This window comes from Nymphaea colorata, chromosome 9 (assembly GCF_008831285.2).
Source record: "Nymphaea colorata isolate Beijing-Zhang1983 chromosome 9, ASM883128v2, whole genome shotgun sequence".
NCBI lineage: Eukaryota > Viridiplantae > Streptophyta > Magnoliopsida > Nymphaeales > Nymphaeaceae > Nymphaea > Nymphaea colorata.
Window position 1 is genome coordinate 19,098,159 of NC_045146.1, and position 12,175 is coordinate 19,110,333.

The window sequence follows — 12,175 nt, forward strand, 5'->3', positions numbered from 1 at the left end:
GAGTTTGAGATTTTTCTTCTCTTAATAAAAATTGACTTTTCGAAAAAAGAAAGAAAGTAGTCTTGTAAAAATCAAAAATTTATTAAAATTTGATCATTTAATCAGTTTTTAGAATGGCCATTTTTAATCTAAGAGACCAAATTATTCTCTCTCTTTTTCATCAAAATTGAGTTTTTCAGACACTAGTCCTCAAAAAGTTTTTTCCAAAAGCCTCAAACAGAAGTCTTATAACTGTTATTGGTGGCAGCATGTGTGGGCACCATGTGGGCAACTGGTCATATAGGCCTACAAAAAATGCTTATTTTCATATTAATACTTTAAGGTAATTTTCTTTTTATTTCAGATATTAACACTTTTAAAATTTAAAATATTTATACCTAGTACCGGCTAGCCAGAATTTTCTAAGTGGAACTCTAGTGGTAGCCACCGACGGGTTTCAGGTGGAATAAAATGACAGATACTAACATAAAAATTAAAAAAAAAAACTTAGAGAATATTAGCAGAAAGGTGAATTATATAATGGTCGCCTTTGCGATTAGATGCCATTGTCACCCTCACCAATGCTTTTCTGGTGATTCCGCCTCATAAGCAGCACCTGGTTTTGAGGATCAGGTTGCTGAAGGAGCACCTGAAGCGAATCCTCTGTGCTTTTTGAGCAGATATGGAAAGGACGATGACACATGGAAGGAAGGTGTACTCCTGAAAGGAGGAGGAGGAGGAGGAGGAAGACAGGAGGGCGTATCTGGTCAGGGTCACCTAGAAGGGAATAAATGAGGAGCCATAACGTTGCTGGAACAAAGCTGTATATGGCTGCAAATATTCTGCAGGTTGTGGCCATGGTTGAGTTTCAGAAGAACCTTTGCCTATGTCACCTCCATTACCACCAACATCTATTTGGATAGCTCTCTCTCTCTCTCTAAAATTTTAATAATCATATCTATCACTCACTTTTTCAATTAAAAGATGAGTCTCACTTCTACGCATTGCGGCGTTTGATGGCTTCGGATCTTAGATTCGAGGCTGCATAGAAAAGTTTTATTTTGAGAAGCCCTCGGTTTAAGCAAGCTAAGAATCTAAATAGCGTGAATTTTAAATTCATGCTACATTATAAAACCATGGATTTAAGGTCAGGCCTTGTTGGGGGAGAGGACCGGGTTTGGTATGATGTTAAATTCATATATTTGAGATCCTAGGATCTGTAAGTAATCACTGTGGATCTCAAAACTGGGATGAAACAAATACAACCACATATAATTGTTCTAAAACTTGTCAATTCTAAATTTTACTCCTTTCTTTATTAAATGTTTTTTGAGTTAAATATTCAATGATAAAAAAGAATGATCGATTTTATAGGATAGTTTTTATATATAGGAAGACAAATAGATACGACTAGATTTTGGTGGGAAGCATTTGAGGTGCCAATTTTAAAGAGATAGGATGATGAAAATTAAGCTGTCAACATAGAAGTTAAGTTTTACTTTTTTAAGAGCCCAAAATACACTTTGCAAAAAGGAAGGAAGACTTTTCTTCAATGAAGCCCTTTGTCTCATTCCAGGGATATTTCAAGTTCTTGAAAAGGCAACTTCGTTTCTCTATTTGGAACTTAATCTTTATCATTTTATCATATAAAAATCAACAATGTAGATTATTCTAATCAAATCTGCTATATGAATATTGATAGCTACTTGTTTTCCCCTCTCTTTCTCTCTCTCTCTCTCTCTCTCTCTCTCTCTATATATATATATATATATATATATATATATATATACTCAAAATAATAAATAATAATTTTCAAATAAAATTCAAAATGATAGGAATGAAATTTGGCAATAATAGATTATACGAAGACATATAATGACAATTCTAGTAGAAAAAAAAAATCATCTTGTTCATAACACATCCAGGGCAACTAAGACCCTGCGCAGTTTCTTAAGGATCAACCCCATGAATCACTAGAGCCGGGCACGCGCCTGGGGTTGCTCATGGCATTTCTGAAAAATTGATGGGCATAAAAATGTAAAAAAAGTTCACTGCTTTGTAAAAACTCATTTTTACATTAAAAACACATTTTGAAAATTTACTCTTCTCAATCAGGCAAAGGATTCAAACCAAATTTGACCAAAAGACTGCAAAACATTAAATTCAAAGTCATTTTTCTCAAAGTCTTGCACATGAACTTTCACGGGGCCCTCCAAGTAATGTAAAAAATTCGGTACTTTGTAACAACCAATTGTTACATTAAAAAAATACCATTTTGAGAATTCATTCCTGTCAAAATCAGGCAAGGCTTCACACCAAATTTGACCAGAAGAATGCAAAAACATTAAATTCAATGTCATTTCTTTCAAAAGCCTAGCGGAAGAACTTTCCCGGCGCCTCCAAACAATAGATTGGCCGGTAAATCATATCATTCAATACAGGCGATCTCTCTCTCTCCAAGTTGGAGTCAAAATTGTTGCTAATGAAAAGCTAATTTGTTGGTTCATTGCCACCTATATATGTTGTTGTGTCATGTTACATCCAAAGAAATAATGGGAGGAGTGAGACTTTTTGACAAGAAGGGGTGACTTTGTTCAATGTCATTTAAATTGAGATTTTACACTGCCAGGGGAGTGACAAAGTCAAGCGCACGAGCGCAAAGCTCGTCTCCCCTTGTTGGCATGAGGTCCAACGTAGAGGTGCTTTTTACTCGTGCTGTCAACGGATCAGATTCGAATTGGATAACCCTTCACTGTATTTGCTTTTTCGGATATTCACATTTTGGGATTCGAATATAGACAAAGAAAAGCCATTCTGAATCTGAATGTGATTTCACAATCTAAATCCAAATGAAATCCGACTTTTACATTCATATTCAATCCGAATTTTAAGTTGAATATGGTCGAGTTTCAAAATTATGAGTATATTTTAAATTAAATCTGATCTAAATCTGAATCCGATCAGATATTCATATACAACTGGATCTGAATCCGAATCTGATCAGATGTCATTTCTTAAATTTGAATCCAGTATGATTTCTTGTAATCAAAGATTAAATTTTGTTTCACATCGATTTTTTCAAAACGACTTGATCGAATATCCAATCCAAATCAAATATATTGACATCCCTAATCTTCACGCACTTGCCTTTTATGGGCAGTACATATATCCCGCTCGAGACAAAGTCTCATGATTTTAATGTTTTTTTCCCATGAATAAAACTAAAAATAAATGTGCTTCAACTACCAAACATTACCCAACACAACACCTAGGAAAGACATGGGTAATATAGTGAGTGACATGCATTAAATTCCAATGACTTGTAAAATCTTTCTAACTTCAAGATCCCCTAGAGAGAGGAGAGAGAAAATGATTTCTTTACTTGGGCATGGTGGAAAGTGAGTGCTTGATTTCATACACTTCGTTAAAATAATTTGGAAGTCTTAATGGACATGTTCACTCACTGTGATAGTTTTTGGTAGCACATGAACTGCCCATGCTTGGGCCCACCACCCAACAATTCTCTGGTCAAATATTTGATTTGAATGGAAGAGTCAGAAAAGGTGACCTTTCTAGAAAAATATACCACCAACTTTTTCTGTTTTTCCATAAAGTGGTCATGCCCTTTGACAGTATTGCAAGACGGTGCCATAACTTTTTGTTTTGCAAATTACAGGTTGTCCTTTTGTGAACTTTTGTGGAAAGACTGTTTGCAGCTAACATCAATTCAACAACAACCCCAGTAAATAGTAACTGCTAGTTTGTTTTTTTTTTTTTTTTAAATACTTTGGATGAATGTTATATCAGTCATACAAAAGGACAACAAATATTAGGAAAAAATATTATTTGGAAGAAACAAAGATGGACTTATTAAGAAAGCGTTTCTTTTCTTTGATCCATTTAACTGAGTAGGCCAGAGTCCATGAATTTTTTTCAACATTAATCACTTTTTAAAGGTCGTTTGATGAGGAGAACTTGGTGCTTTAGAAGCACATATTCCAAGAACACAATGTCCTTGTTTTATAAAGCATAGTATAATAGCAGATGTTGGCTTTAGACTTACCAATCAAACGTCAAGCATAATCACATTACATTATGTTCTTGAGAACAAAAATATGGGGATCTTGTAAGAACAAATATTTCAGGAATATAAGATTTTTTTGAGGGGTATTATTGCTTTTTATAGTGATTTCTTTTTTCATACCAATTTTGCCCTTATGGGGATGAGTCTTCCATTTAACCAATGGGGGCATTTTGGTAATTTCAACCATGAAAAACAGATTAAATTAAAAAATAAATATTTTCATGAGGTAAGAGAACTTACCTTAGGCATCAATGCAGCCTATGGCTCTATAATAAAGACAAGAAATAACTTTAAAACTCTTTTAAACCTTAGGGATTACTGCCCAATTTTTTATTATTATTTATATATTTTTTGAAAATTAATCATGGCCGATAGTCCCCAAACTATATCGACTTGTATTATTCGATTCAGCATCATATCATATGAACTGGTGGATAAAAATCATAATAAAAATGAATATTTGTTTATTATTTAATTGATACATGAGCTGATGAACGAACCGTATCGTTGAATATCCGATACGTATTTGTTGCTGGGCACTTGTTTTGTTGAGGCCAAGGAGTGACGCCTACCTGCACTGATGTGGGGCCCAGCACAACGTGACATGCTTGTACTTTGGACTCTCACTGTAAATTTAATTGGCCGTTTTTTACTAGAATCCCGGTTAACCGGTAAGAGAGGAAGCGATTCAAAGCATCTCTCTCTCTTCGGAGATGCGGTATATAATCCGTCCTCTCGTAATCTCGTCTTCAGGGATTCCCTCTCTCTCTCTCTTATCCCCTCTCTCCATCTCTTTTAATTACTATTTTTTCCCTCCCTCGCATTTCCTTTCCTTGCTTCTGTGTCGTCTTCGCCGTTGTCCTCTCTCTCTCTCTCTCACTCTCTCTCTCTCTCTCGGTGAAGAAGGAGATGTCTTTGAAGCTGCAGATTTCGGGAGAAATCGGCCGGTCTTCGTTTCTCGAATCTCTCCATGGTATCTCCTTCCATGACTCGATTAAGGGGATCTCCGTAAGGGCGGCTAACGGTGAGAGTCCTGTGCTTCTTCTGTCTTTGGTTCCTCTGTTCTAGTGTGCTGTTCATGTGAAGTTGGAGAGTGGGCCGAGTGGCAGCTTTGGCTTTGCTAGTCCTGGACTCTGAAATGCGCTTTTTTACCTTCCTTTTGCTATTCTTGCTCATTGCATGTGATTTTGGATGTTTTATTTTAAGGTGCCTTCTTTGATCTTAATGGTCCTTGCTTCCGTTTGTGCAGAAAAAATTGTCCGTTCCGGGTGGGGTTTCCTCTCTTGATACGTTGAGAGCTTTCTTGTTTTCGTCCTTCTTCTTTCTGGATACCTGTTGAATTTGATCGACCGTCAAAATTATGTGTTTTTTTTCTCTTTTGAGCATCTTGTTTCTTTGGAGCTTTTTTAGTTCTAGTTCCGCTTTCTGTTTGAAGTTTTTATGCATGGGAATATGTTCATATGCATCAATTACTTTCTGTGAGTTACCCTTATTTGATTTTCTCTTTGGGAGTTCTTGTCCACAGAGTCCTACTGAATTTTGTCTGGTTCAAATGCTTTTGCTTCTGATGATTTCGAGCATTCTGTAATGTCTGCGTTAGTTTTCTTTTTCTTTTCTTTTTTTTTTTCTTTCTGCTTCATTCATCCTTATTCTTAGAAACCCATTTTGACTTAGATTCATATCAGTAATATGTTAGCCTCATGACTTTGGTATCTGTTCATGTTTGAGTTCTAAGAAAGATTGAAGGTTCATCATTGATTTTTTATCTGCTATTGCAATTGAAGTCTGAAAATTGTCTTCACGTCGCAGGAGGCGTTAGTTTCAAAAGAAGGGAGAACAATTTTAAAACCAGAAGGGTTTATTGCTCAGCGCAGGCACCACCACCTGCCTGGCCTGGAAGAGCTGTTGCAGAGCAGTGGCAGAAAAAATGGAGTGGCCCCAAGCCCATCTCCATTGTTGGCTCTACTGGTTCAATTGGTACTCAGGTTAGAATTACTCCATGTACAAGAACAGTCCTCCTTATTACCTTCTGATGGCGTAAAGGTGTGGAAAAAGGAATTTGAGTATAATATGATGGCGTTGCAGTGGGCTTTTCTGTTTTCTTTTGACTGGTTGTAGGTTAGACTACACTCGAATACATCTTGATGTATGATGCTCTGGGTGCACCTAAATGTTGCAAACTTGGCAGGCTTTCGTGATATTGCATTGTCGGTCAGTCTTCCATTAATTACAACATGTGAACAAAGAATTTTAGTGGGTTGCCATTATGTAAACAATGTAAGCTTTTGGTTTGTTAGTACACTTGGATGCAACCTCAATACCTGAAGCAATAGATGGAAGCCCCTTAAGTTGAAGACTACGCAAATGCGTTAGGAAACTCAATACATCTCTTCCTCTCTTCCTGAATGCAGCAAAAGTCTTAATCTTTTAACAGTATTACGCTCATAAAGCTTAAGGTGCTCATTTTGAGCTTTGCACCATAGCCTCCATATTTGAAGGGTTGAAGCACATGACATATTGTTTTGCACTTCTTCTTTGTCTTCCCTCTCGTTTCTTAAGGTGCAATGGTTCCATGTGCAGTCCCTTTGCATTTTATGAAATTCTTCTCAAGCAGTTTCACGTTGGAAATTTCAGACACTGGACATAGTTGCAGAGAACCCTGATAAGTTTGAGGTTGTTGCTTTGGCAGCTGGTTCAAATGTTACTCTTCTGGCTGACCAGGTAAATTTAGAGTTTTCCCACCCAGAAGGGATGGAAGTAATAATGGTTCGTGCCTTCATGGAACTTTTGGTTGATATGTATTTAACATGGCAAATTGTCATTTCTGAGTATAGGTGAAAACATTTAAACCTAAATTGGTTGCTATCAGAAATGAATCTCTACGTGATGAACTTAAAGAGGCATTAGCTAACTGTGAGCATAAACCAGAGATAATTCCTGGAGAGGAGGGCATCATAGAGGTAATGTGCCGTTTCCTAAACTACCTTGCATTTTGGAATTAAAACTTGTGCATTCACCAGAATTTGTTATTTTTTTCTTGTCCTTTACATGTTTTTTTTTTTTTTGCTTCAATTTTTAGGTTGCTCGTCATCCAGATGCCGTTACTGTAGTTACTGGGATAGTAGGCTGCGCAGGTTTAAAGGTAAATCACACATCATTCTGTTTAAAGCCTTTCTTTCAGTAGCTATACTACAGCCTGTTCATTAAAACAACCAAGTGCAGACTTCAAATCCTCTTCCTCGATCGTTGTTGTTGTTATGTGTATTTCATGCTAATCACAAGGTTCATGTCTCATGAATCCAAGTTATTAAAGGAATCTTTTTTGGATAAAATTTAGCCAGATGTTCCTGACTCTTCGATTAATATGCATGACGTTATTTGTGAGCTTAAAAGATCAGGTTAAATGTTTCAATTCTTATTTTTCTAAATTTCTACTAGATGAAATAATTTGCTCAGCCCTTCATTGTAATAATCCACATGCTTAATTTGGAATCAGACTGCTGCATTAGTGTATGTTCTATGCTTGCGTTTGGTGTTTTAGCTCATGGTCTGTCCATCTGCTTTCTTATGCATTAGCTTGTTGTTCTATAAATGATATTCAGTTGTCAAAGAAGTCTGGTAGGCCAGGGGAAAGATGGGTGAAAGTCTGACCATATTATGTAGTTTGTCAGTTTGGCATGGGAAGTTGGTAGTGTTCTTGGAGGCTTACAGAAAAAATTATAATTTGAGAAAAGGTCGGAGAGGGACATAGGTCGAGTTGGTCATCCAATTGTTTTTTTTTTTTTGCTAGTTGCACATCTTGGCTTCTTTTTTGGAGGGAAGGAAGATGGGTGGATGTTTTTCACCATATGGTGTCGATGGGTGGGCAACGAGCCCAATACCCGATGAGTAGTCGGGTACCCAGCCCCTGATGGGCTGGGCTTGGGCTGGCTATTTAACATTTGGGCCAGCCTGATAAAAAAAACTTGCCAGGCCTATCTGGCCCAAGCCGGGTATGAGGGGCCCGACCCATCCCGATATATATATTTAAAAGTCATTTCTTCACATTTTATTTTTTATATACATATGTATATATGCATGATGCCGGCATACAAACTTTTGTTGCATTGCCGATGGCTCCCTTAGAAACTTTTCATGTGCCACTGATGGCTCTCTTAGAAACACTTGATATGTCGATGTATGTTTTTGATATATTAAAAATTGAAATATGAAGAGTTTCAAATAAGGGTAGATGTCGAACCGGATACCCGATGGGTATCAAGTTGATGGTCGGACCCGACCCAATAACTAAGTGGGCCGGGCTTGGGCTGCCACCAAAGGCTTTGGGCTGCCACCAAAGGCTTTGGGCCAGCCCAAGCCGGACTTTGTTGAGCCTTTGGCTGTCCCGGCCAGCTCAATGCCCAGCCTTAGGTGTCATGTTTCTGTCCTTTAAAGAGGAAAAATACTTGTTAAACAACATCAAACAATAAGTGCTGGTTGTATTTCAATTTCCAATCAGGATGGTTGTTTATATGGTTGAATTTTCCCTTATAAAATTTGATTATGTGTAGTCACAAGCCTTTTTTTTGTTCCATACAGGGCTCAGGTACTTGCCTTTCCTCTTTTCTTTGCATAATTTTTTAAATATTCATTTCATGTTTGAAGTTGCATATGACGTGGCTGCGTAACTGAAGTTTAGAAGTGTTCCTTTTGAGTTACTAGTCACCATGGGCTGTGCCCTAGAGCATTCTGCTATGTTGATTGTGGTGCCATCTGAGAGCTATGTAAGGGTGTTATGCACCACGGCAAACGGACTTCTCTCTCCGTCCTGATGCTTACATACATCTCATTCATCTTTATGTGTATTTTCGGTTCTTTTCTGTTACTCCTTATTGTGCATGTAAGGAAGTGCTTTGATGACTACTATTATATGCTTCGATACGTCACAATTGTGAGGAGTATTTATGTGTATTTTCTTTCTCCAGCCCACTGTAGCTGCAATAGAAGCAGGAAAGGACATAGCACTGGCAAATAAAGAGACACTTATTGCAGGAGGGCCATTTGTTCTGCCTCTTGCTCATAAACATCAAGTTAAAATACTCCCTGCAGACTCTGAACACTCTGCAATATTCCAGGTAGGATGCTTGGTGGCACTTTCCTTTTTTTGGGTTCGTTATGATGTAGCAAAGTTTCTGCCACGGTTGGAATTACACATATAAAATTGTATGCAAAGTATTAATATAGTTCTAAGAAGTTTCAATGGTGCAGTGCATTCAGGGATTGCCAGAAAATGCACTTCGCCGCATTATTTTGACAGCTTCTGGAGGTGCTTTCCGGTATGGATAAGTTTGAAGCTCTAGATATTTGTTTATTCTCCTTCTCTTTCAATGTTTTCTTGATTACATTCACGGCAAAAAATGAAAGGATGATGGCTGAGTTTTTCTGTCGTAATTTGAGAATTTTGAGAATTGTTTGCTTTGCTCTAATCTTACTAAGTCTTGATTTGTTTTGTTTGTTGAATATGTTGATGGACATGATTACTAGAGATTGGCCTGTTGAAAGATTGAAAGAAGTGAAAGTTGCAGACGCTTTAAAGCATCCTAACTGGAGCATGGGAAAGAAAATAACAGTTGACTCTGCTACTTTGTTCAACAAGGCATTTACCTTTATCTATTTGTCTCTTGAATTTATTCCATTCTAAATCAAAATATTTTTTTGGCAATTTTGTATTTATTCATTTAATTTTTCAAATTCTTAACCAGCAAATGTTTGTTCAATACTTTAATAGGGGCTTGAAGTTATTGAAGCACACTACCTTTTTGGAGCTGAGTATGATAACATTGAAATTGTAATTCATCCACAGTCAATTATACACTCAATGATTGAAACACAGGTTTGACTTTTATTTCCACATTGATTATTCTTGCTTATTTCTGTGACACTTAGTAGAATTGAGAAGAGATTTTCTTTTATTATTTTCAAAAACAGGATTCTTCAGTACTAGGCCAATTAGGATGGCCAGATATGCGCCTGCCTATCCTTTACACTTTATCATGGCCAGACAGAATATATTGCTCAGAGATCACCTGGCCTCGTCTTGATCTTTGCAAGTATGATACATTTACTTGTTTCCAGTTTTATCTTTTCTTCTGATGTAGGAAAATGCTTTCCACTGCTAATTGTTTATTCTTCTTGAGGGACTTGGATGACTGTTTTAGCCATTTAACTGTGCAAAAGTTTTCCTATGACGGTAGAATTATGCTGAAGTACTTGTATACAAGAGACCAGTAAAAGCTGGTCAATTTTTAGTTGTCTGCTATTTGTCTTTGGTATGAAGTCTGTTGTTGATCAGGAACTTGAAGCATGTTGCTTAATAGGAACTGAAAGCACATTGCTTGATGCAGATTGGGTTCACTGACTTTTAAAGCTCCAGATAATGTGAAATATCCTTCAATGGATCTTGCCTATGCTGCCGGTCGTGCTGGAGGCACAATGACTGGTGTTCTCAGTGCTGCAAATGAGAAGGCAGTTGAGATGTTTATTGATGAAAGGTATACATTTTTGCTCTGTTTGCAAACTTCAAATTATTATTATTATTAGTAGTAGTAGTTCGTTGTAATACTGATTGTAGTAACTGAAACGGTTGTCTTAATAATGATCTGAAGATCCTCATCTGTCAAAAGCATAGATGCAATCCTTGGTAATTTCATTGTCATGACTGCCAGTTTCTGCTCGAAGTCTTTTGCGTGGTTTTCTTTTCCTCTTACTGTTTCCCAGATGTCACCGTTTGAACTTTCTTTCTGCAAAAACGTCATGATGGCTACGTCACTATGAGGTCCATATGATGCAAAGAGAAGAGGAAAGAAGAAAATCATAAATAGGAAGATACGGAGCTACAGATGATGGGCAATCCTATTCAAGGCCATAAATCGGAGAAGGGACCGCTGTGCCACCTTATTTGCGCTAATATTCCCAATAGGTGAAACCAGAGCCATAGACCAATTAAAGGGGCCTTTAAAATTGAAAGCATATTTGAAAGTATTTATTTCTGTTGTAGATCTTGTCATACTTGTGGGGAATGTCATCAAGCATACCTTTGTCATAGGTCGATAGAATTTCATTCCTTAATGGCTCGAAAGGATGTTCCTTCTCTACAACCTTCATCTTTTTAGTTCTTCTGGTTTGTGTCAGCATCTTCAGGTGGACCACAGAAAGTTACTCTGCAATTGCCATCTTCAACTCCAAAATCATATTTGCTTTTCTTAGCAGACCAATATACATCTTATTTTCAATGCATAGAGACATCCCTCCTATTTATCCAGTAGATTGTCGAGTAGCACCATAAGTCTGCAGTTACTTTCAATTTTGGACGCTGCATCTTTACAATTAGAAGTCAGATTTTTGCATCACTTTCTTTGACTCAGTTGGCCTACCTAGGAAATTTGAGTAATCAAGAAAATACTTGAAAGCGATTGACAGTCACAAATGCAAACAATGACATTTATTAATGTCAAGATGAACGTTGTAGTTGGTGGACGGAATTTTTTTAATTTAGCATGACTTTTTGATAATAGGGTTTGTGCCTTGTGGAACTGCAGAATTAGTTACTTGGACATCTTCAAGGTTGTAGAAAAGACATGCGATAAGCACCAGCAGGAGTTGGTGGAGTCTCCTTCCTTGGAGGAGATCATACATTATGACTTATGGGCCAGAGACTATGCGGCTGGTCTGCAAGGTGTGAGTCCTGTTGTTGCTGCATAAGAACCATTTCACCGGCAGCGTTATCCTAATAGGAGGGTGAAAGCTTGCCTGCTGACCTCCCTGCATGCCATCTTCCCACCTCAATGGGCGATGGCCCCTTAGCTTGTGGTCCGCTCAATTCTGTTCTGTAACAAGGAAACATTAAAAGTTGTAATCCATCATGTTGGTTTATATAGGTGTTTATGAGTGTGTTTGTGTGTGTGTGTGTGTGTGTGAGAGAGAGTGCATGAGAGAGAGATAGAGAGAGGTTATCTTCATAATTCATCAAAAATTGAATTGGTAATCAGTCATTGATGCAATTAAAACAAATTTGATGAAAATCAAAAAACTTAGATTGTCCTTGTGTTGATGGAGAATTTTATCATCAAGAAC

At 37.3% G+C, this 12,175-nt stretch overlaps 1 protein-coding gene across 1 annotated transcript; it reads left to right on the top strand.

The window, feature by feature from the left end:
• Positions 1 to 4,805: 4,805 nt before the first annotated feature.
• Positions 4,806 to 11,974, top strand: LOC116261008 (1-deoxy-D-xylulose 5-phosphate reductoisomerase, chloroplastic). The gene is made up of 12 exons (XM_031639580.2): positions 4,806 to 5,087; positions 5,873 to 6,048; positions 6,698 to 6,784; positions 6,898 to 7,023; positions 7,143 to 7,205; positions 9,028 to 9,177; positions 9,311 to 9,378; positions 9,587 to 9,698; positions 9,831 to 9,935; positions 10,031 to 10,152; positions 10,447 to 10,593; positions 11,641 to 11,974. Exons 1-12 carry the CDS (start codon positions 4,973 to 4,975, stop codon positions 11,801 to 11,803), a joined length of 1,434 nt encoding a protein of 477 aa, XP_031495440.1. The 5' UTR covers positions 4,806 to 4,972; the 3' UTR covers positions 11,804 to 11,974.
• The last annotated feature ends 201 nt before the right edge of the window (positions 11,975 to 12,175 follow it).

Excerpts from the sequence above, each read along its gene's own strand:
- LOC116261008 (XM_031639580.2), top strand. The coding sequence starts at position 4,973 with ATGTCTTTGAAGCTGCAGATTTCGGGAGAAATCGGCCGGTCTTCGTTT. Across the intron at positions 6,049-6,697 it reads CTGGTTCAATTGGTACTCAG|ACACTGGACATAGTTGCAGA; the intron begins GTTAGAATTACT and ends TGGAAATTTCAG. Across the intron at positions 9,699-9,830 it reads CTGCTACTTTGTTCAACAAG|GGGCTTGAAGTTATTGAAGC; the intron begins GCATTTACCTTT and ends ATACTTTAATAG.